Source organism: Copidosoma floridanum, unplaced genomic scaffold (genome assembly GCF_036245765.1).
Source record: "Copidosoma floridanum isolate Cflo_tuat_1 unplaced genomic scaffold, Cflo_Japanese_pri ptg000007l, whole genome shotgun sequence".
In the NCBI taxonomy this organism is placed as follows: Eukaryota; Metazoa; Arthropoda; class Insecta; order Hymenoptera; family Encyrtidae; genus Copidosoma; species Copidosoma floridanum.
Window position 1 is genome coordinate 5,925,244 of NW_028321884.1, and position 23,810 is coordinate 5,949,053.

General features: G+C 40.8%; 1 protein-coding gene across 3 annotated transcripts in view; it reads left to right on the forward strand.

The window, feature by feature from the left end:
- Window positions 1–23,810, forward strand: part of LOC106642853 (Myosin heavy chain-like) — a 112,091-nt gene that overhangs the window by 43,430 nt on the left and 44,851 nt on the right. For all 3 annotated transcript variants that reach the window (XM_014357749.2, XM_014357751.2, XM_014357752.2), the window contains 10 exons: window positions 15,334–15,522; window positions 15,603–15,779; window positions 15,944–16,297; window positions 16,374–16,972; window positions 17,062–17,244; window positions 17,327–17,583; window positions 17,667–17,829; window positions 17,895–18,069; window positions 18,423–18,581; window positions 18,870–19,085. In XM_014357749.2, coding sequence (XP_014213235.2) covers window positions 15,334–15,522; window positions 15,603–15,779; window positions 15,944–16,297; window positions 16,374–16,972; window positions 17,062–17,244; window positions 17,327–17,583; window positions 17,667–17,829; window positions 17,895–18,069; window positions 18,423–18,581; window positions 18,870–19,085 — 2,472 coding nt within the window. The remainder of the gene's footprint in view (window positions 1–15,333; window positions 15,523–15,602; window positions 15,780–15,943; window positions 16,298–16,373; window positions 16,973–17,061; window positions 17,245–17,326; window positions 17,584–17,666; window positions 17,830–17,894; window positions 18,070–18,422; window positions 18,582–18,869; window positions 19,086–23,810) is intronic.

The following is a 23,810-nucleotide window of genomic DNA, read 5'->3' on the forward strand; positions in this document are numbered from 1 at the left end:
GAGAAGAGAGCGAGAGAGGAAAAAAAAAACTTGCCGATCTTTACCGATCGCGATTTTTTTCTTTATTTCTTTTCTCGCTCCAAGCACGCGGGATTTCGCGTTTTTAATTCATGATGATAATGAATATCGGGAGGAAGGGAAGGGAAAGGAAAAAAAAGGCATTACGAAACGCGGCCGCGCGCGCAAAAGTGAGGAATGAATGACCACGAGCGGGAGAGGAGAGAAGATCCCGACGGCCGTCGTGGACGCCCACGCGGCCTGTGCTCCAGTACACAAATAACACACGGACGCGCGCACACTCGTACTGTTTCCCAACTCGACCTATACCCGTATAGCCCTGATGCAACGAGACCGCGCTAGTCTCACCTCCAGTTGCAGGTTGAATGCGAAAATGCGGTGTGTATGTGCGTGTGGAGTCATCCGTCAGAGGAGGCGCGGGATCGGCTCGTTACGCCGTCACACAGGGGAAAAAGAATCGGCGGGGTATTGTTGTTTGCCGCCTCCTCCTCCGCTTGTTCTCGGGGGATTTTCTCGCGGGCGACGGATCGAGGCCACGCGGATGACCTTGGTCGGTGTCGTAAATTTCAATTTCTCTCAAACGCTCGGCTGCTTTATACATATATATTACACATTTATTACGTGCGCTCCTTCTTCGACGTGTGCTTGACATTATTTACCGATCCGAGGAGTTTCCTCTTAATGCCTACCTGTACCTACTTTTTGGTCGATCGAAGCCCATCGTTTTGGATAAACATTCCGCGGCTTCAAAAAAAAAAAAAATAAATAAATAAATACCGTACGAGCTGCATAACAACGAAAACTGTAATTACCCCGTTTGCTCATACACGAACAATGTATTTATGTTATGTTGCAAAGCCGCAAAATCAGATCGAATTGAAAACATTGTTCGGGAGACACACGTGTTTTTCGCCCAATCGATCTCAGCCGTATAATATGTAATACACAGTATACGTAGTAGTTTAGCAGCGGTAGCTGTGTGTATAACGGAAAATCCGCTTATTTTTGCCTCCGCGTCGCGCTGCAGAGCTGCTTATCTGACCGGACTTTTAATACTCCTCCCCCCCCCATCCCCCTCCTTCCGCTCGGCGTCATTTTATTTACTACAATGGAGGGAGAGTTTGGCCGCACCGAGTCCTTTGTTTTCTCCCTATATTCTCAAAATTCCTCGCGATTTCAATCGTCGCGCATAGGCATACGTGTACAACAATAACACACACACACACGCTCTCTTATCGTACCAGCAGATTCTCTCTTTTCGCTTGTACATAGGTACGCGAGCTGTTGTCCGTATATATAATATAAAAAGGTACAGTTGCTCGCCCTCCCTCCCCCGTGACGTTGCCGCTACCGCGGATTAGAGGCTATATACTTTTTAGCGACTAATGGCCCAGGAACACTTTATTTCGTTCTTTCCCTCGTACCGTATGTACTTTATATATATATATATATATGTACGAACCTCGTTTTTGTTGCTGTTGCTTCCCAGGAGTGTGTTACGGAGCGTTGCCGTCGTAGCCGCCTATAGTGCATCTGATAGCCGAAAACACTTGCTGATTTTCTGTATACTTACTACTGTGCCTCATACTTGTATCTATTGTTAACAAACGAAATTTCTACCATTATTGCCGTGAACGCTGCCATTTGTTTAAATAGTTGAGTAGAAAGTCCGTAGGGAAACATTTCGATTGAGTGTGTATGTATATATAGTGCACGTTTAGCCATCAGAGGGACATTTATTTCTTTGTCCTCTCCTTTGGCTTGTCTAAATGCTCGAATAGCCGATATATACGTATGAAATTTATATAACATATTATATGTATGTATATTATCTACCTACATGTACACAAGATAGCTTGTAGCCGGAGAACAATAACTTCCTGCATCGGATGTGTCTTTAACAGCACACGTCTATCTTGCAGTACCTATGTATATAATAGTGTCTCTATAAATATATTATAGAGTTGGCTACGATCGGCCGGACGCACTTTCGCAAATCACGTGCCACGCGAGCGCTGCAAGTATATTAGTTTTGCAGGAAGTTATGTGGCTGCTGCCATGCCCATACTTACCTGCGTTCTTTCGATATAATATAGATCCGTTTACGGGTGGTAATACTCATGCTCGCTTCGTATACGATACTATATATAGTCACAAACCAAGGCTTCTTGTCTACGAACTTTGTCCCTACATTTTTTTTTTTTTTTTTACAACCAGCTAATTTTCCCTCATGTCTATAGAGCAAGAGCAATTAGCATGCCCCTCCGCGTGCTACAGTGTTACAAATTTCGAAAATTTTGTTTTTCCGCGCGAGGGAAGCCGAATATAATCTTTATTTTTCGGTCCTACGAAGGGGGAGGGACACCATTGCTAACTGAATGAGTAAGACAGCGATTCACGAATTATCGACTCTCCAAGGTGTCGCGTATCGCTATTGGTCATATATCCTTCACGAAAAAGCGATCGTTCGCTGTACGTTGGACACCTACCTGTACAGTTTTCGATATTTCACGCCGAAAGCTAATGTATAGAAAATATACATACATTTTTTTTTTCGTAACGTGTATTCGTACAGACACGTTTTATAACGAAGCAGCGGTTAAATATAAATAAACAACTTTACTTCCTTTCTAAAACCGCTCTCGACTCGATCGTACGTGTATAGAGGCACTCAGCAGAGACACGATCAATTAAATCTACCAACAATAATGTGTGATCAAAGAGTCCAATCCAATTGAAATAAAATAGTAACATCAATACTTGTACGACTCTGTCGATCAAATTAAATGAGGACTTGGGCGCTCTATGACTATACGTATCTTGCACCCAAAAAAACAAACTGAGCCTTCCATATACGTTGATAATTAGAGTAACCAACAATATATAGCGATTATTGGGATAATGGAAAAATGTTGGCACTCTCGAGCTTCAATTTCCTCGCGAATAAAAAGCAAAACGGGGAGATCGGCAACATCGACTTGTGGCGTGTGTACCAACACTTGACTCATTCATGCTTTGGTCTCATAGTAGCCGTATAGCGTATATATATGAAAGCGCTTACGGTACACGCATACACATGTAACTATACCTTATGTACCAGCTCGCTCGCGCATTAGCTTATGCGCGGTTTCGTAATAAACGGCGAGCGCGCGAGATGAAGGTAAAGCCTTGAGCGTTATCGACCGTAGAATTCATCCTACGCGCTCTGCCTCTCGCGTGTGTGCTTTTACACACGTATATATATATATATATATATATATATACATTTTTTGTGTGGTACAGGTACAATAAACACACACACACACACCGACAACACTCCGAGTTAAACAAAAAGAAAAAGAGAGGCTGTTATATATCATCCACCTCCTCTGCGTTTGATGGCTTGCGCATCGCGACAAATACTTATATTCCTCTCGATCCTTTTTTTTCGTATATATATATATATATATACCTATACATCCAGCTCGCAAGTGCTAATTCCTTGGACGAACTTATACAGGTGATCTACGTATGCATACATTTTTTTTTTTTTTTTTTTTTTTTTTTTTACCAATATGCTTATACACGCGGTGTTTGAGGGAAGAAGGTATACCTATAATTATAATCGCTATTGTGTAAATGTATACTGTGCCGCTCGCGCGTGCACATCCGCTATCGTAATTGATGAGAAATTAATCTTTCTCCTATTGAGTTCTTGCAGTGTTTAAGTGTGCAATTGATTAATTTGACGATTATAACCATGGAAATTACCAGTAAGGATGATATGTCTTTTAATTGTTCGTAATAGGAGAAAGGATTTTTGCCTTGTTCAGTGGGTAATTTGAAGCAGAGGAGGATCGAGTTTTATCTCCTTGTTATTTTTTTGTTGTTCACCAACGAGAGAATTGTGTACGTGTTTTTTCTTTCTGAATCATACAATATATATATATATTTATGAAAATTTATTTGTATTTTTACTTGATTAATTTTATATTACGGGCTCGTTAACTGTTTAAATGAAAACGATTTTTATAATACCTCGATCTCGATGGACACAGGCACAACTGTAATGGAGAACAACATTTTCTCAAGCCTCGCATCGATCGACTTGGTGCAGGAGCTATAGACTCAACTCGAGCAGTGTGTTTTAATATGATGTTTGTTTGATTATAAAACTCGTATCTCGATAAAGTATGCGTTTATATATCGGGAGCGTTTAACGCGAGCCAGTTTGATGAATGAAACGCCGTGACTTGCGACTTTTCATTATTTTTCTACGATTAAAATAGTTACTGTACACCGGTCCTACATACACGCGCAGACCCCACCTATGACGACGTGCGCCACATTTTTCCCCCTTTTTTTTCTTCATTTAATGTCCACAATCGCTTTTATTCATTGAGAAGCCATGAACGCGATAGCGTAACTCGCGCTCTCCTGCAGGTATTGAATTACACGCATGCATTGATTCGATAAGGGAGCTTGTAAAAGCGCGCACTGGCCGTGTTTGCTGTTTCGATTTTCTCATGTTAATATACAATTAGGTATACCTACCTTGCGAATCAACAGACTTTTATCAATTAAGATACGTACAATTTTTTTCATTCGCGTGCTTTTTTCTCCCCATTTATTGATTTGAATGTAAATTATGTTTGGCTTTTACGATTATGGTATATTCGCGTATAAAACGTGCACCTGATTTTTCAAAAATTAAATTCGTATAGTGTTTTTGTACACAGTATTAGTGTTTATTGCTTGAGAGCAAACACGAAACGGGTTAATTGTACGGTACTAAAACTGTTTCACGACGAATCGTAAAATCTTTATTACTTTTATAATAATTTTTCAATAGACCGCGTTAGACAGAATCAGGAGCACATTAAAGTTAAATGCATGTTTTAGTGAAAATCGGAGTCGAGTTGAATTTTCCTCTTACAGCTTTCGGCAAATTAAATCTTACTTGCCACTTCCGAAAGTAGCCTAACACTATTACTTGAAATTCATTATAAAAAAAGGGAGGGGGGGGAAACAGGTTGCCTCAACGAGCCAATGAATTCCTTAGCCGCATAAAGCTTTTGTGGAATCACACATTTTACGATTGACGCTTCGCAAGAAACATTTCTCAGTTGGAGCGTACGCTGATTTGCATCGCTTTTTATGGCATAAATTTTTTCTCATCTTCCATTAGCTTGAATCTATATCTTCATCCTAATTTACGACACAAATATGTTGACTCTGAAAAAAAAAAAATATATATATATATATATATGTACAGTTCTGTTTGCTGTCTCAATCACCATCGCAAGGACGATTAAAAATTTTACATCCAGCACACCCACCACTTCGATTACATAAATTGAAAGAAAAAAAAAAAAAATCTCGAGTATGTACAATATAATGAACCGAGCACTTGTCGAATAATCGCAAGGCTTTAAAACACGGCCACAGCGAGCTTGTAGCCTTTTTGTCGATCACATAATAATTAGCCGTATCGAAAAGTAAAAAAAAAAATAAAATACAAATTGCCGTCCGCGTGGAACAACACTGGCAAATTTATTCGGAGGCATATGGGTTATGCGATTGCGAATCGGCAAACTTCCTCTCGGGCTGGTATACGTACATAAAGATAATTGGCCCTGGCGCCGATGATGATTGACCGCGAGATATTCCCACTATCTCTGCTCCCGATTGATTTTCTTTTGCGCATTGCAGGCTGGACTATTGGAAAAAAGGTGTAATAAATTTGTTGATATGTCAATGTGAAAAATACTATTAACTGATAAATGGCGAGAAACATAAATAAACGCAAATAAATACGTGTTGTGTACGAAAAGCCTTACTTTTTTCATTGATTCAGTTTCACGCTTCCATTATGCGTTTCTTAATTAATTTTCTAACTGTTTTTTTCTTTCTTTGCGATCAACTTTGATATCTTTATGTGAGTTGGATGCGGAGCGATTATTCATGCTGATGCTCTGTTCTCCGAAACTAATAAGATATATTGCGTCTGCCGATTGTTATTTTAAAACCTGTTTTTTATTCACCCTCTGGACTTCTAATGGATCCGTCACTTTTATCGATTAAAGTAAATATATTGATGATAACATTTTTTTTTTTTTTTTTTTCATTAATACAACATAATATATACCCTTCCTCTTGTTATATTAGATTTAACCACTTGAAAGTTAAAACAGAAAATCATCTTGGTAATTAGATAAACTAGTTAACTTCAATATATGACATTACTACGCTGCTCCATGCAGATTTTTCAATAAACAAGAGTGAGCGTATACCCACAGCGATGCGCATAATGAAATTATACTAAACATAATAACTTTATCAACGAAAAAAAACTCGTGTTAACACAAATCAACGTACAAATCATTCCGGAGACCAGCTAATGAATTTTTTTCAAACCTTTTATTTATCACACCATCATTTGATTCCATTAGTTATCTGCGTGCCATATCTATGCAAATAGCGAATCGGATACCACACAGCCGCTCGACGGCACAATTTTTTTTTTTCCCCCTCCAGATTAGTATCGCTGACAAATGATATTTGATTTTAATTGTGCATTTTTCACATTTGCCAAGTACAAGCTCGAGCTGAAAAGTAATTAGCGGTCGATAATTTATCTCGATTACGCACAGTACAACAACAACAACAACATCACGATACATCAACGCGGTGCCTGCATGCGTCTTGGGGGTTATCTAGAATCTCACCCGAGAGCCATACGGCATGGAAATTAAAAGCAATTTATGACTAGTCGAAGTATGCACTTTTTGCTCCTATGCGCCCGTCGACTGATGCCGTTGTTGTGCTCTGTGAGTGTAAGGTATACACGTAACACGTGTGTATTCCCCGCACCGCGGCGTCAATTAATCCTTTCTCCCGGGCGAACATCTGCAAAAATCACGGAACAACGCACCGCTGCCTCCATTTTAATTTCGCTTCGAATCAAGCCCCAATGACTGGGCGCCCGTGCGATCGATCCAGGCGAGCACTGCTCGTGAAATCAAATACGTCAGCGCACAACTCGCGAGGATCCCCCATCAATCATACCAACGTTAGTTTGTACACGCGTATATACGTTAGGTACCGAAAATAATGTGTATATATATACGTAAGGAAAAACACCACCAATTAATAAAAGCTTGCACTGTTGCAAAACATATTATATACTTACCACCATATGGGTTGTATACGATGTATATATATACACCCTAGTCTTTACAATGGCAGCGGCCCGCATGCACGTGAGAAATAAAAATCAAACGGGGGCCCGCGGGTGTCACTGGGGAATTCAAAGCGCACATGAGTTGCCGAGTGTCTTGGCACCTACACCGCGGCAGCACCTTGTGATTGAAAAGCGTTGAGCTATATGGCGAGGAGTCTTTTTTTTTTTTTTCTTTTTTCAATTTTCACCTGCACGACACACGCTCGTAAATCTCATTGCTGCGCGGTGACGCAACAATTTCGGCGAGTCGCCGTCGTTGTTCTTGTTTTATTTTTTGTCTCCTCTTCTTTTTAAAAGCGTAGGTGGCCTTGATAACGCCGAACTCGGCTCTCTGCGGCAGCTCGAGCGAAACGATTAAGATCACCGGGCGTGTACGTACGTGACGTACGAGCTTCACGAGGACGTGGGCCAATGCGTGTGCAATACTTATATATACCTTGGATTGATTTTACTCGAAAAACTTTTCTTTTTTTTTTTTTTTTTTCGTTTATCAGGTGACTCTCGATCTGCGATGTATTATTACGTTTTCGAAAGTTGCTCTCGTATCTCCGATTCATTACGCGCGCATATGTTACAATCAAAAAAGCCGCGCGAGTTTTCGCGGTAAAAGTCTCGTTAAATTTAGGCTCGGAGCGGCTTACCACCGTAACGGCGGAACGGGTTGATTCGGTTAAAAAGCTCTCCCGTCCGGTTCGGCGAAAAAAAGAGAGCACACGCGTGTGTGTACAATACTGTACATACATGCAGGTACTCCTCTCTGGCTCTTGATATCTGCCATTTTTGCGCTTATTAGCGTGAATTTCCATGTACGCATGCCCTTTAGCGTGATTGCACCAAGTGTGATCATCACGGCTCGCGATGAAAATTCCCGGCGGCTTTGGATATGGATTTATACTTTAAAAGCTCGTTGCTGCAAGTGTTTGATTTTTCGCGATTACGCGAGAGGTGCTTTCGACTTGCGATTAAATAACAGTCAGAAACGTTGTTGAATTTGAAAAGTGCGCCATTTTGGTTGCGTATGCGTATGCAAATTTATTGCATTGTTGCGCACAGGCGGAAAGACTAGAGCAATTTGTAATAATGACCCGGTAGTTCGTATACTTGATTGGCTAATTAAACTGTAGCCTTATCTTGATTTGCAAAATAGGGTGGGCTTGATTAATCTAATTTCATGCATATTATTACCTGTTATGCTACTTTTATGTATACTTACCGGAACTGATCCCGGTAATTTATGCGCACTGCTTCAAATTACCTTTACCGCATCACTACTATTTTAGAGAGAATTTTACTTTATCATAAAAGAATTTTTTTTTTTTTTTCATCAGTCAAAAAAATCCATATTTTTAAAATAAATCTGGTAGTATTCAAAGGTCGTGTTGAAATGTATTGACAAGAAACAAAAAATAAATGCCCAATAAATCACACTAGATACGCGTCCGGGTTTTTTTTTTCAACTAAGCATACGATGTCACATTTTCTTACGGAAATTATAAAACTAAGAATAAATGATAAAGTTATCTTCAAGTTAAAAAAAAGGTAACTTTAAAAACGAAACTAGTCAAATATCTACATCCTGAATTTAAAAGCCGATGCCAATTTTTTCGAAACCTATAAAATTGCAGTAAAAAAACCAATCGATTAAATAACAATCCTTTTTTTCAATGATGATGAGTATTTAGAAATAGTAAAAAAAAAAAAAATATTCCAAGATTTAGGCTAATCTAAACTAAAATTGAATTAACAGTCACAAACAGTGACATGAGATGTTTCTCAAGTTCACGAAATTAAAGCGATGTAAAAAAAAGGGAAATTAATACGAATAAGAAGATGATTGAAAATCACAGGAAGCTCCTAACGCGTCGAGAAGTCGTGTAACGACATGTGTAAAAGTAAAATCATGGCCACGCAGATACATTTTTATGGACGATTAAGAATTTATAACAGGTTGACGGTCAACTGAACTAAATAAAACAGCAATTTTTTAAGCTGCTAGGATAATTGTATCAATCTTTTAAGTGAATTTTAATGGAATAACTGTACGTATGCGTCTAAAAATTGTTCCTTGATATCTTGGTAGAACTCGGGTTAGTTTGTGGGGGAGGACTTTATCAACTGACCAGGGAACAAGTATATATTTGAAGCAGAGATCGTTACAATTGAGTTTCTATATTATTCACCAAATAAGAGGAAAAATCAACGTGATCCGTATTAAAACGTATAATGCCTTCAAACACAAAAATTATTATTTTTCTCGTTTACATTGTAATAACGAACTTGGTGCTAGGAACTGGTACGTACAAAAAATCTTACACGGTATATCCAATTTTAATAAATGTTTAGGAAAAAAGCATTATTAATCACGAGAATTCACATAAAAAGCATATGTTGTTGAATGTTTTTTTATTTTATCAGATCCAGACGTTGGAAAAAAAAATTTTTTATCACTGAAACCCTAATTGTTTTTTTTTGTAATATTCAAATGCAATTTTTGCAAAACAGTACGGTTTCTTTCTATCCAGATGGGAAAACCTATTCTTTAAGTATTATTAAGCAATTATTTGAGCGATCAGAAATTTTTACTTCACTTTTTTCATAACAAAGCGTAAGATAAAAAAATTTCATCTAAGTGCTCATCTCAAAAACCTGTCCTTGATTACAGTACTATGTTGGGAATGTAACGACAGTGAGAAAACCGAGTGTGAGAAAAAATGCAGAGCAGTACACATCTTAGAGAGTCATTGTTATAAAGATGCTTTATTTGCGGGAAATTTTGGCACCACGAAATCAATCATCCATTGCAGGTGTCTGGTACACTGATTGCATCATTTGGATCACAAGTTTGTCGGAGTTGGACCAACCCGCGCCATTTTTCCAAAATTAACATTAAATGTATTGTTAATTTTATCACTACGAAATAAACGAAAAAAAACGTACATTACTTTGTTTCAACAATATTTAAGTTCTTTCAAGGTTTAGATCACGTATTTTTCGTAAGTTTTAATCATTATTGGTGTTAATTGCAATTAAAAGAGCTACTGCAATGCAGCATAAATTCTTAAACTTGTAATATTTTTACATAATAAAAGTGTATCAAAACTGACCAAAACTTAAATTAGAATAATCCAGATGTCTACGGTAGATGTCGAATTCCTCGTTATTTTTTTGATCTTTAATGAACCTCGTCGAAATCGCTGTAAAATTTTCTTTTGAAGTATTGAAAATGCGCGCCAAGTTATTTTTTTATGCAGTAATCTGCCAAATTAACCGATCATTTTAAATAAGATTTTTTTTTGCTGTTGATCAGTATAGGGTAGAAAAACCCGAGGAAAACCCAACTTATGCGTGGACAATCCTCAATTATTCATTATGATCACTTGAGAAGAACAAAGCCTACAAAGCCACATTTTCACGAAAAATAGAGAAAAGAAATATACGTCAGGTATAAAGTCACACGAAATTTATCAAGTGTTTGTTCTCAGACCAAAGTAGTAACAGACAATCCTCTTTTCATGACCAATGAGTGGACGTGTCAGAATCGGTAAAATCTTTTTTGGTGCTTCTGGAAAAAAAGTAACAAAATTTCAACAAATTAACAGATAGCCTATAAGAAATGATGTCGTTTGCGAACCCACACTACGAATCTTCCAATCAAGTGGTTCCACTCGATGTAATTTACAAATAAACTTTATTAATCTTCACTTTAAATGCGGTTTAATTATTTCTGCCCGCCGAGAACGAAATTGTAAGACGCCAATGTAAAGTTGTAAAGATTTTGATCGTGTTTACAATGAATAAAGTGTCGCAAACCCCCACGATTTTGGGTAAAAAATTTCGCAAGCCCCATTGTGTGCGCATACATTACATTACGACTTTGGAATGATCGGCCCGAAAAATGACGAGCCCAAACGAACCGGTCGAGTTTATCGTGGCCATTAATTTCCAAATTTACAAGACGCGCGAAGTCGCAACTCACGTACCACGCATTTTTTTGCGCTTCCACGCGTTATTTTCACACAGCCATTAACCGCGAAACAAACATCAAGCGCAGGTGAAATTTTCCCATCACCCAAACCGATTTATCCCGCGATACAAGTATAATTTTAACGAGGCGCGACTTACCTCCCATCAAAAGTAACCCAATTATACTCACTTACGCTACTTAGGCATTAGCGAGTTCCTCGAGCGCCATTGCGAAACTTCTCGCGGTCCAGGAAATCAGACCTCCATCACTGCAGCGGCCAACTCTCCCCCCCGGGCGAACGAATCCGCGGTTCTCCAGCGAAAAAACGCCAAGTACCTCGCGTGTCCGTCCAACCGGGCGAGGGAACGAAAACCGGGGGGGTGTCGGATAAAAAGACAGACGTTGGTATACGCGTCCGAACGGCATACCGCGAGAGCTCGCATTTGTCACGACTCGTAAAAAAAAAAAGAAAAAAAAAATTATAATGGCCCGCGGTTGCGCCCTTTCTATTATTGAATTCTCCGGCGCGCCTGCCAGAGTGTACTTTTGGCGCTGCGTGTATCGTATGTATCCACACGCAAGTGCAATGGTGGCTGGATTATAGATGTTACGATGTTATCGATAAACAAATTTTCATTTGATCCTCCAAAACTTTTCGATCCTCCCCTGTCGCCCAACAGCGCGTGTCGATAAATCGGGCCCCGAGGCTCGTATAATACAATCGGCAAAGAGCCTCGTACGAGAGGTTTCAGCGAAAATTCACGGAGCAGCGCTAGGAATGCAGTGCGCGTAAACGTGTACAAGCAAATCAGACCTTATCGCCGTCTCGGTAGGTGTAATAAGTTGGAATGGACTTGCTATGCTTTGATATGTTCCCCGATATACTGCTTTTCGCGGTGTCCTGCCCGTGTGCATTACAATCGTTATTTTCATGATTCGAATCGCTAAGAAAAATCGCCTCGCGTTTGTGTAGGTATCTAAAATATATAAGTACTTGATTTCAAGCTCGCGGCGAGTATATGACGTAACGCGCAACTATACAACTCAATAGCAATGTCCAAACGCCGGTGTGTACAGCTGATATAATGCAAGTGAAATAACTGTCGGATGCCAATATGTATATAATGCGCGCGTTGACACTCGTTTCCTATCGATTATACGTGAGCCGCGTTTTTCCATTAGCCATGGTCTCTAATTAATGGAACGCAAAGTAGTGTACTACCGCAGCGCGCGCATAAAACTCAATGAGCCGAGACGCAATGAAATTCGTGACGAGCCCGAGGGGCCTGCCACTGCGCTGTGCATGTACTACAATACAAAAGTGGCTGGTGCGTGAATATATATATACACGCGGTGGAAGACTATGCGCCTACGGCAAGTGCGCCTCGTATATGTACGGGAGGTGGTCTTTATGAGTTATGGCATGACTTCGGGATTTCTTCAATATTATAATTATATATATTGTGCATGTAGGGATAATGAAAATTCCAATATGGTCCAATTATTTTCACGCTTATGTAGAATTTCCCTTGTTACGTACAACTATGTTGCGTGTACTTTTTACTTGGTCTCAAATTTTTATTTCCTACTATCGAGAATTTTAGCTCTCGGCGATCCGTCGACTTTACTAGTTGGCTGTATCGTTTTGTTCGTCTTGAGAGAGAGGGAGAGTTGTATGTACAGAGATGTATTCGCGCCACGATAGTGGGTAATAAAAATTACGATCTTACTTTCTGCATTTCAATTTGACTCCACTGTAAGTACACGCGCGTATACGTATAATCCATGGGCTTGATCGTACTATAAAAACGAGAGGCGAATTAAAAATAGCGCTCGCCCATAAGATATATATTCAAATGAAGTGCTCCTGCAATCGTGGTTATTGCGTATACGCGCACTCGCCGATGTCTTATTTCCCTTTTAATGGCCAGCGAACGAGGTGCACACGTGTATATAAATATGTATATGTATGAACGCGCGAGCGCGGATTTTTCCACACGACTCCCGCAGTTGCTGTCATTCAGCACTTATTACTGCCGCGGCGCGGGCACATCAACACCTTTTATTTTGTTAATTTCACGTCCCTCCGCGCGGCAAACCTGTCAATAAGCGAGACCTACGTGTATACGTATACGCTTACAAATTGACGGTAAACAATTTCTTCGAGTGTGATGCATACGCTCTCGTGTATGAGAGACGCTTGGCGCAACCCTAATTGAGTAATTGAATTAGCGCGCGCGATGTGTCGCTTAAAGCGCGGGGAGAAAGGTAATTTAATCAATCGTATAATTTATTTGTTTCGAGTGAAAATAAAATACATACGCCCCGCCTGTTTTTTATAAATATATAAAGTGGCGTTGTTACCGTTGATCTTTTGAATAGTTGGTTTTTTACGTGTCTTTTACCGTAACGCGTGTGTATGCAATTAAACGAGAATCAATATGAAAAGAAAAAAAAAAAAAAAAAAAAAAAACAACGTGACCGGTTGATTGATTTAACCGTCGTGAATAAAATCGTCGTAAAAACGCACAAACTCGAGCCGACTCTTTCGTTCGCGATAACATTGAATTTTAATATTATTCGCCGAAAAAAAAAAAAAATCCTGTTTGGTTCCTCCACAAAAAAAAAGTTGCAACAAGAAACAAACCAAATGATCTTCCCGGGACGATCGATGGGTATTCCTGAAAGTTACTATAGCTGTCCAAAAATAAATCAAAATATAGAGTCTATTTTATCATTCGTACATTTGTCCCCTTTTCCTCCTACGACTCTATACGTGTATGAATAAATCCTCCGCCAATTCGTAATACTATAGACGAGTTGCATCGCTTTGAAGGAAAAAAAAAAAAAAATGGTTATCCTCCCTATAGGTCAGATATCATCAGTACAGTCGTAGCATTGATCGGATACGCGTGGGATTTTCGTGCATATTTTCCCCGCGCTTTTGTAAAATCCAACTTACGCGACGGCTTTTGCACAACTCTCGAATATTCCAGCGCTCCTTGATGCATGCACGTGTGTACCATTGCTCACGACTCTCTGGACCAGCGCGCGAAATACTTGTCCGATGTGTGCACCCTTAACATCAACGTATACTTATCGCACGGATCATCTCCAGACACGAACCATCGGATCGGCTTACCTGATGGAACTTTTTTTTTCCCCATGACAGGATATAGTTGTACGTGCGTACACACGGTGTAGGGTGTACATGTAGATCGGTGGATCGCGACACTGTAGCCCAAACGCCCGAGGAAACATCGCGTTCGAAAGAAGGAGACTGAAATTAAAATTCCCTCCTCTGCCTGCACGTTGCGCCCGTAAACTCCCAACTTTAGGTCAGCCAACAGTGGCTCATCTCGTATAGGTGTACATTGTATAAACCACGTATCTGTACCTACACCCTCGCGGCCGGTCAATCAATCCCCTCGTTTCCCGTGTACGGATTCCCCCGACGCGCGCACCTCGATCGTTGTTCTCTCGGGTTGTATGTACACTCGTTACAGTTGGCGTCTGGTTCGTTGACTCCTCCTCGGGTGTACCTCTCCCATATACACACACACTCGCGCGCAAGCTGCGAGATCGTGCCCGGGATCGGCAATCGAGCCAGACAGACTACTCCAAGTAGGCATGTGTACATAACCCGCCCATGCGTTGCTTTTTTTCTTTTTTTCTCGCTACACTGCATCACCTATATAATACATGGTGTATATTTATACATATACATATATACCACGCCACACCATACGTGGTACTTGCAAGAAGATCAGTCGCTCGCGACCTATTCCCGAGATACGAGAAGCTCCGCTATCTCTTCTCTCTCTTTTATTTGCTGTACTGTATATACTTACCAGTGAGGTGTACGTATAGGCAGGTACAGAGTGTACACACCATGTGTCAGTGAAACTCTGGTTGCGCGGGAGCGCGGATGAGTGTCATGCTCGCCGAGGCTCTGCTCGCGCTTTACCTCCTCTATCGGCTGTTTGAGGCTTTCGCGGCTCATGTGCGCACATATATACATATACATAACAATCCCACACACATATACAACCTTTCGATGTTTTTACGAGCGAGTCCATCATCATCACCACCACCACCACCCCTTCATACAAATATATTGTCGTTGCAGGCCAAGTCGGAGGAACACCTTGCCCAGGAGCAGGCCTGGTTGGCGTCGGAGCGCGTCTGGTTGCTGCACCGCGGGGGCTTCACGCCAGCCTCGAGATGCGGCCCCGCGGATCCGGACACGGGCAAACTCCGGATTCGGCTGGTCAACTCGGCCGAGGAGCTGCTCGTCGACGAGGAAGACGTCGAGAAGGTACAAACCTTGGTCCAAAAAAAAAAAAAAAAAAAAAAAAAAAAAAAGTTTGTTTAACGATAAATTTGACCCGATAACAGGCGAATCCGCCGCAGTTCGATCGAGCGGAGGACCTGTCGCAGCTGCGCTTTCTCAACGAGTCGTCGGTGCTGCACACCCTGAGGCAACGCTACGCGAGCAATCTCATTCACACTTACGCCGGCGACAGTATGGTCGTCATCAATCCCGCGGCGCCCTTGGCCATTTACTCGGAGAAGGTGAGCGGACCTTTTTCTCGTACTCCGCACGCTCCATCATTGGAATCAAAGACTCGGGGGAGGAAAAAAACAAAAAAAGTTTTGTTTTCTACCCACCGGAGAGTCGTCGCGATGCAATTGGGTCGGGAGCGTAGGATCCAAGTGAAAAAAATGATTTTCCGTAGGTGGTCCAGATGTTCAAGGGCTGCAAGAGCGAGGACATGCCGCCGCACGTCTACGCGATGGCCCAGTCGGCCTACCGGGGCATGCTGGCCACCCGCCGGGACCACTCGCTGGTCTTCCTGGGCCGTAGCGGTAGCGGCAAGACGACGAGCTTCAAGCACGCCCTCCACTACCTCGTGCTCGCCGCCGGGGCCGTCAACAAGATCCTCACGGTCGAGAAGCTCAACGCCCTGTTCACCGTGCTCGAGTCATTCGGCAGCAGCCGCACCCACATGAACAGCAACGCCACTCGCTTCACCCAACTATTCAGCCTCGACTTTGACCAATCGGGACAGATAGCCTCGGCATCTCTCCAGGCAAGTATGCCGCGTTCCCACATGTATTCAGGGCGATTGTTGCTGACGATGGTTTTATTCGACTACCACCGTATAGGTGCTGCTGTTGGAGAAGTCGCGGATAGGCCGGCGCTTGAACGGCGATCCGACTTTCCACGCGATCTACCGGCTGTTGGCCGGAGCGGAGGGCACGCTGCGCAAGGAGTTGCACCTGACGAACCTCGTGACCGAGAGCAACAGCAACCCGTTCGTCACACCCCTTCAGAAGCACGAGGACAAGCAGCGCGCCCAGGTCGAGTTCAATCGCGTCGTGGCGGCCTTCCGGGTGCTCGGGGTCACCGAGCAGGAGGAGCGGGCCCTGTGGTTCGTCCTGGCCGGTGTCTATCATCTGAGTTGCGCGGGCGCGGTCAAGGTGGGCACGGGTTCCCAGAGCCGCTGGCAGTTCGCGAGGGTCGAGGGTGCCGAGAAGGCGGCCAGTCTTTTGGGCACGAGTGTCGAGGAGCTGAGCAGGCTGTTGTTCTCGAGCAACGGGCCGGGCTCGGTTGGCGCGCCCAGTGCCGCCCCTAGGACACCCGCGCTCAGGACGCCCAGCCCGACCGAGCAAAGCAAGGATGTCACTGGACTGGACGCCCTCGAGGGCTTGCTCGTGGGATTGTACTCCGAGGTCTTTCACTGTGTCGCTGCTCTAGTCAACAAGTGAGCGCTCGACTCTTTCCTATCTTCTTTTTTTCTTTTTTTTTTCCATTTGAAACGGAAGAAAATTGTTTACGGTCTCCAACTTGCAGATCTATAACTTCGCCGGTGCACACAGTGTCGTCGCTGCTGCTCTGTGACGCCCCGGGATTTCAAAATCCGGCGACCTGCGGACGTCAGACGGGAGCGAGCTTCGAGGATCTCTGTCACAATTACTTGCAAGAACGTTTACAGTTGCTGTTTCATCATACTACTCTAGTTGCCCCCAAAGATAGGTACGACACATTCCTTTTGATCATGTTTTTCCCCCCTACTTACGAGTAATTAATTTATTCTTTTTTTTTCCGCTCGTTGTAGATACGTACAGGAAGGGATCGATATCGATCACGAGGACGAGATCGAGGAACTTGGATCACCTCAGGGTTTGGTCTCGTTGCTGGACCGAGGAAATTCACAGAGTGCCACGATGTTACGAACAAGCCAAAGCGATTTGAGCAGTTGTCGACAGCTGGAGAGGAAGGGCCTACTGTGGCTCTTGGACGAGGAAACGGTATGTCCCGGTGGTAGCGACGAGAGCTTTCTGGATCGGCTGTTTTCGCATTACGGCGACAGAGGTAGGCTTTTGCTTCTCATACTTTGCGATTTTATTTTAGGAGATCTAAAAAAAACTAAAAGAGCAAATTTCAATTTCTTTCAGAGCATCAAATGCTACTCAGAAAAGCACCGGGAAACAATCAATTTGTTCTGCAGCATTTACAGGGAACGAATCCGGTACTTTATACTGCAACTGGTTGGCTGAAGGCCACACGCGAAAATCCTTTCGCGAAAAGTGCAATAACCATCCTCCAAGAGAGTAATAGGTAATTGATCTCGTGGAACGTAGCAACTTGGTTGGCAAATATTGATCTCGCGTTTCATTTTTCAGAGACGAAGTCAGCAGGTTATTCGTTTGCGCACGAGGTGCTGGAGTTTCTGGTGCTCTAAGTGGATCGATTCATGGTCTGGAAGGCTCTCAATCTCTGCGGAGAGCTTCGAGTATAAGGCGCACCTTTACAGCCGTGAAACGAAAAAACATTTGTTTGCAAGTCAAGTTTACAGTCGTAAGTATCGCATTTTTTAAATTTTACTTCATCGAGCTTTTTAAAACCATCCAGAGTTTTGTCTTAGTTTGACACATACGAATCGATACAAGATCGAGGAGAAATAAGGTCAAAGTCGAGAATCTTATCAGCAGTAAACACGTACTCTCTAAACCTTCTCAGTTATTGTCTCTTATCGCGCGACAAACTCTCGAAGTAGAATATTCTCCTCGTACAAGATATTAAAATGTTTTTCTTACATTTTTGCAATCTGACTATAATATTTATCCTTTTTTACTTCACAGACATAGCTGTAAGATCTGCACGAGTAAGTTTTTCATTATTCACGTTAAATTATTCTTCTTTGATTGTAGGACGGTCTTATCGAGACGCTGAGGAGAACGCGAGTGAAATTCGTTCACTGTTTCTTACCTCAGCACAATGCCGGATGTACGGAAAACAAGAGTCTTTTATCCGTCAAACCAAGTCAAAGCGAAGACAATCTTATCAACGTTCCACTATTACGATCACAGGTGAGTTGACAAAATGTTTACAAAACGATTAACTTCGACTCTTTCATATTTTTGCGTCATGTCAGATCATCGTATGAGCTGTAAAACAAATTTTAGTCTATAAATAAATGTTAATCGACCGATCTGAGATATTATTATGGTGTGTATTGTTAATAGTCCCATAAATATGTCTCTAACTTTTCATCACAGCTTCAGTAACTCAGCATGCTCTTTTTCCGTAAAATTATTCTTTACTTTGTAAAAAAAAATTAACAAATAAATAAATAAAAAAATCAATCTTGTTACCAGGTGAGGGGCAGTCAAATTCTGGAAGCAGTGCGCCTCCACAAAGTTGGCTTTCCCAAACACATGCCGCTCAGCGAATTTCGTCGGCGCTTTGCCCTCCTGTCGAACGACACCTCGACCCGCCCCGGAAGCCCCGTGGCCGACGAACGCAGAGCCGTCGAGGACATGCTTCTATCCGTCGACGTCGATCCTGCCTCCTACCGCGTCGGTCAAAGTCAGGTAAGAGCAAACTTTCGTAAGATCAAACCAGCTGGCGCTGAGGTCGTCTTTCAAATGTGCGACTCGGTGTGCCGCGACCAGAGAGAGAGAAATCCCTAGCGCAGTTTTACGGAGGAAAATATACATCGTGGCTTTGATTTTCAATTTTGCAGTGTACGCTCATTCAGCGGGACTAATCGTAAAGTAGTTTTCTTCGGAGGAATCGTGAAAGGGAGAAAGCTTAACGACGACAGCCGCACATCTGTCAAACGCGATTTAGAGTTATTACTCGCGAATGACGTTAATCGAAAAATAATTCCACGGTGGACCGTGTGCGCTGCGTTTGTGCTGGCGATGCATGAGCTCGAGTAAAAATAAAAAGAGCGATCTCTGGAAAATACCAAAGTTAGTGAAACTCTGTAGGGGCAATGAACAAATGACGTACATAAGCCATTGCAACATCGTTCAATTGTACCCTTTTGCCTAAAAAAAATTCCAATGCCCAATAATATTCAAATAATCAAACATGCAAATAAAGTAGGTAAAGATCCACTAGTCGAGTGCGCACTCAGCTTGTTTCCGTTAGTTTGCGAGTTTCTCCATTTCTGATGGCCAATAAGAAAGCGGATGCGGCGTAGTGACTCTCACATATGAATAATAACCAAACGGGTATAGGTACCTACTTTCGTTGTCGTTGAAATAACGAAAAGGATCTCCCAGGAAAAAGGAATAAAGGAAAGATGAGCAGGTGCTGTGGATACGCACTGTCACTCCACCCCCTAAGTATGAAATTTACTAAAATCAAAAGTGAAGCTTATAATTACTCGTCCACTTAGTACGAAACAGTTATTGTAAATGGATCTAAAAATTTGTAATTTAAATATTTTTGAAACAGAGTAAGATATATTTTATTCATTTATTTCTTGATCGTGACAAAAGTTTAAATGGTTAATATTGGGATAAGAACGTGGGTTGAGCAAATTCTTCCACATTTGTCATTCAGTCAGTACAGTACGCAACTACAACGGGCTTTTGATGTCGTGGAGCTCATAGATTCAGGATATTTTAAACAATGACTCTCCAATATGCCGATTAATTTGCACCTTCTATCACATTCCGCTTTCCCAACTTTGTCACATTCCCAACACAGTACTGTAATCAAAGACATGTTTTTGAGACGAGCACGTATACAATAATTATTGATCGTTCGATTTTCTTGAAAAAAAGGTAAGTGAACCCCTTGGAAAACACCAAAAAATTGGTTTTCTTCTATTGATAGAAGAAATTAATATTTCACAGCAAAATTTAAAGGTCCTACCAAATTGTTTTTTGCGTTATTTGTTTTTCTCCGCAGTTAATATAACCGTAGTACTCTGAACGATAAACAATCGATTTTAAATGCACAATAAATAATGTTGCCTTTTTTCTATATAACTTTTAGTTTTTATTTGGACGCTTTGTCAAGCAGTTTAATGAAATATAAAATTCGGACTTTTAATAGCGTCATTTAATAAAAAAATAATTCTCATGTAAGATATTCATGTATACTGAAAATCACTTACCACTGCTGATCACAAGGTTCATTATTAAAATAAAAGCTAGGCAGCTACTAATTCTTTTGGTTATAGCCATTGCTCCTTATACTCCTTTAAACGGATTACGTTAAACTATATTGCATCTTTTCCAACAACGAATATATATACTCATGAAGTCGTCAATTTTATCAAAACGATAATGACCCCACTCCACAAATGTAAGCAAGATCATGAGAAAAAAAAATTGCGTTGCTTGAAAACTATTTTAATAATGTTTACTGAACAGCTTGATACCTTCAATCTACCTAGTGTAAAAATAAATTAATTGCATTCTTTTTTTTTATCAATCGTTTCGTTTTAATTGTTGAATTCCAATTAAAGTTGATTCGCATACGGTCTTAGTCTTATTTTTATACATCGATACTGGATTTTTATTATAAATTTCGCACATCGACACTTCTACTAATGAAAAACAGTCTGCAACTCTCAATTATCAAGTACTATCGGTCAAATTGAATATATTTCTGACATTATTCAGTTTTATCGCAAAAACTGTATTATTTCATGTTACAGCCATTTGTAACTCTCTAAATCATCTTGGGTCAGAACTTATTCCAAGTATCATGCGTACATTATATTTTTTTTATTTTTTATTGAATTACATTTATTAAACAATAAGAATTAGGTCCTTTAAGATCTATTTTTATTATACGAAAACCAGTATGAAATAATTGGAGTACAATAAAAAGAGCATTTCTAATAATGATTCAAATTAAATTAAAGCTACGTACGTACTGCATGAGGTGACTTTCGAATATACATGTCTCAGGATCGCCACATTTGTCCTTGGGAACTCTCTCACGTTTCGCGTAACAACGGCCCTTCAATGAACCTAGTGTACGTACGTTGTTTTGGAAAAAATGCTATTAAAACTTTCCAACGATCCATCTCCAAGTGCAGCAACACTATGAGATGATAATACACACGTTGGGTTGACAGGGTCTAATACCACTGAACAGGTTTGTCGAAGGGCCGTTGTTACACGGAACGTGAGAGTTCCCACAAGCCCTTTAGACAAGTATATTCGAAAGTCACCTCCCGGAGTACACCTGCGTAGTGATTCATCGACCTATAATCATTTCTAAAATTAACTAATTTTAATCATCGAATAACTCAATTTCATCAATAATTTATCATTAAATTTGCAGTCATGCATAGCTAGAGGATACATAGGAACTTTCAATAATTCATTTTACAATGTATTGATAAATACATTATTTTGGTCTAATTGTTATGAACTACTTTTTGTGTAAAATTAGACTATCGTCTAAGGCATTGAAAGAAAGGGGGCAACATGAAGCAAAAAACGACACTATGTAAGTACTAGGCTCTAAATGTGATTGAACAAAAAAATTAAGGACACAGCGGGGAACGATAATTTTATTTAAAATTATACCAATATGAATAAGGTTGCGGTCGTTACCGCTACACAAGTTTTACGCATTTTTTTTCTCATGATCTTGCTTACATTTGTGGAGTGGGGTCATTATCGTTTTGATAAAATTGACGACTTCATGAGTATATATATTCGTTGTTGGAAAAGATGCAATATAGTTTAACGTAATCCGTTTAAAGGAGTATAAGGAGCAATGGCTATAACCAAAAGAATTAGTAGCTGCCTAGCTTTTATTTTAATAATGAACCTTGTGATCAGCAGTGGTAAGTGATTTTCAGTATACATGAATATCTTACATGAGAATTATTTTTTTATTAAATTACGCTAATATTAAAAGTCCGAATTTTATATTTCATTAAACTGCTTGACAAAGCGTCCAAATAAAAACTAAAAGTTATATAGAAAAAAGGCAACACTATTTATTGTGCATTTAAAATCGATTGTTTATCGTTCAGAGTACTACGGTTACATTAACTGCGGAGAAAAACAAATAACGCAAAAAACAATTTGGTAGGACCTTTAAATTTTGCTGTGATATATTAATTCCTTTTATCAATAGAAGAAAACTAATTTTTCGGTGTTTCTGTATCATTTTTGCATACAAAAAATTTATGCTGAGTCCTAAGGATCGTTTGGAGTAATGGTGCTAGGTGCAGTTGGCATATATCAATAATATAGATGTACCACCATCATTATAGATGATCCCTGAAGTAAAATGTGTAATGTAAAATTGTAGCTTTTCGAAAACCTACGTAATTCGGGTTTTAAACTTTTGTTTGTCGTAAAACTACTTGTATTTGACATAGTGGCCAGAAAACCGGGTTTTTCAGAATTTTTAGGCAATTTTGCGGTCGGAGGGGTCCACTTAACTTTTTGTCTAGATAATCATAAGGTCAAAAAACTGTATTACATACATGCTCGTCTCAAAAACCTGTCCTTGATTACAGTACTATGTTGGGAATGTAACGACAGTGAGAAAACCGAGTGTGAGAAAAAATGCAGAGCAGTACACATCTTAGAGAGTCATTGTTATAAAGATGCTTTACTTGTGGGAAATATTGGCACCACGAAATCAATCATCCATTGCAGGTGTCTGGTACACTGATTGCATCATTTGGATCACAAGTTTGTCGGAGTTGGACCAACCCGCGCCATTTTTCCAAAATTAACATTAAATGTTTTGTTAATTTTATCATTACGAAATAAATGAAAGTAATGTGTATTACTTTGTTTCAAAAATATTTAAATCATGTATCCGTTTGGCCGTTTTTCATAGTGGCTTGTTATCGAGTTACTTAAAAGCCTCTCTCAGACTGAACGTGGAGAAGACAGTTACAATAATTTTTTCCTCGTTTCGGAACAATTTTTGCGGTAAAAGTGAAAAAATCGTTCCACCAGCTCGTGCCCATCAGGGCGGATTTCCCCGGAACAAATCCCAGCGCATAAATTAACTCTCGCCCAAACGTCCACTAACGGCTAATGAGCGGCATCTATAGTCTCGACGAGCAAGCAAGAAATCCTCGCCAAAGCTTGGAATCCGCTTGTCATCGAGCCATCGAGCGAAAGCCCAAGCCAAAACTATAGCTTGCAGCGAGTGTCCAATCCAAGTTTCGCGCTTAGAGTGTGTTTACGTATGCAAGCTGGGGGTGCGCGCTTTCTCGGCCGGCTCTGGTGCATACGACACAGCGCTGAAACGAGGTGTCCTTTCGCTCGCGTGTGCGGATCACTTGGTGAACGCGGACTTTCTTTCGCTGG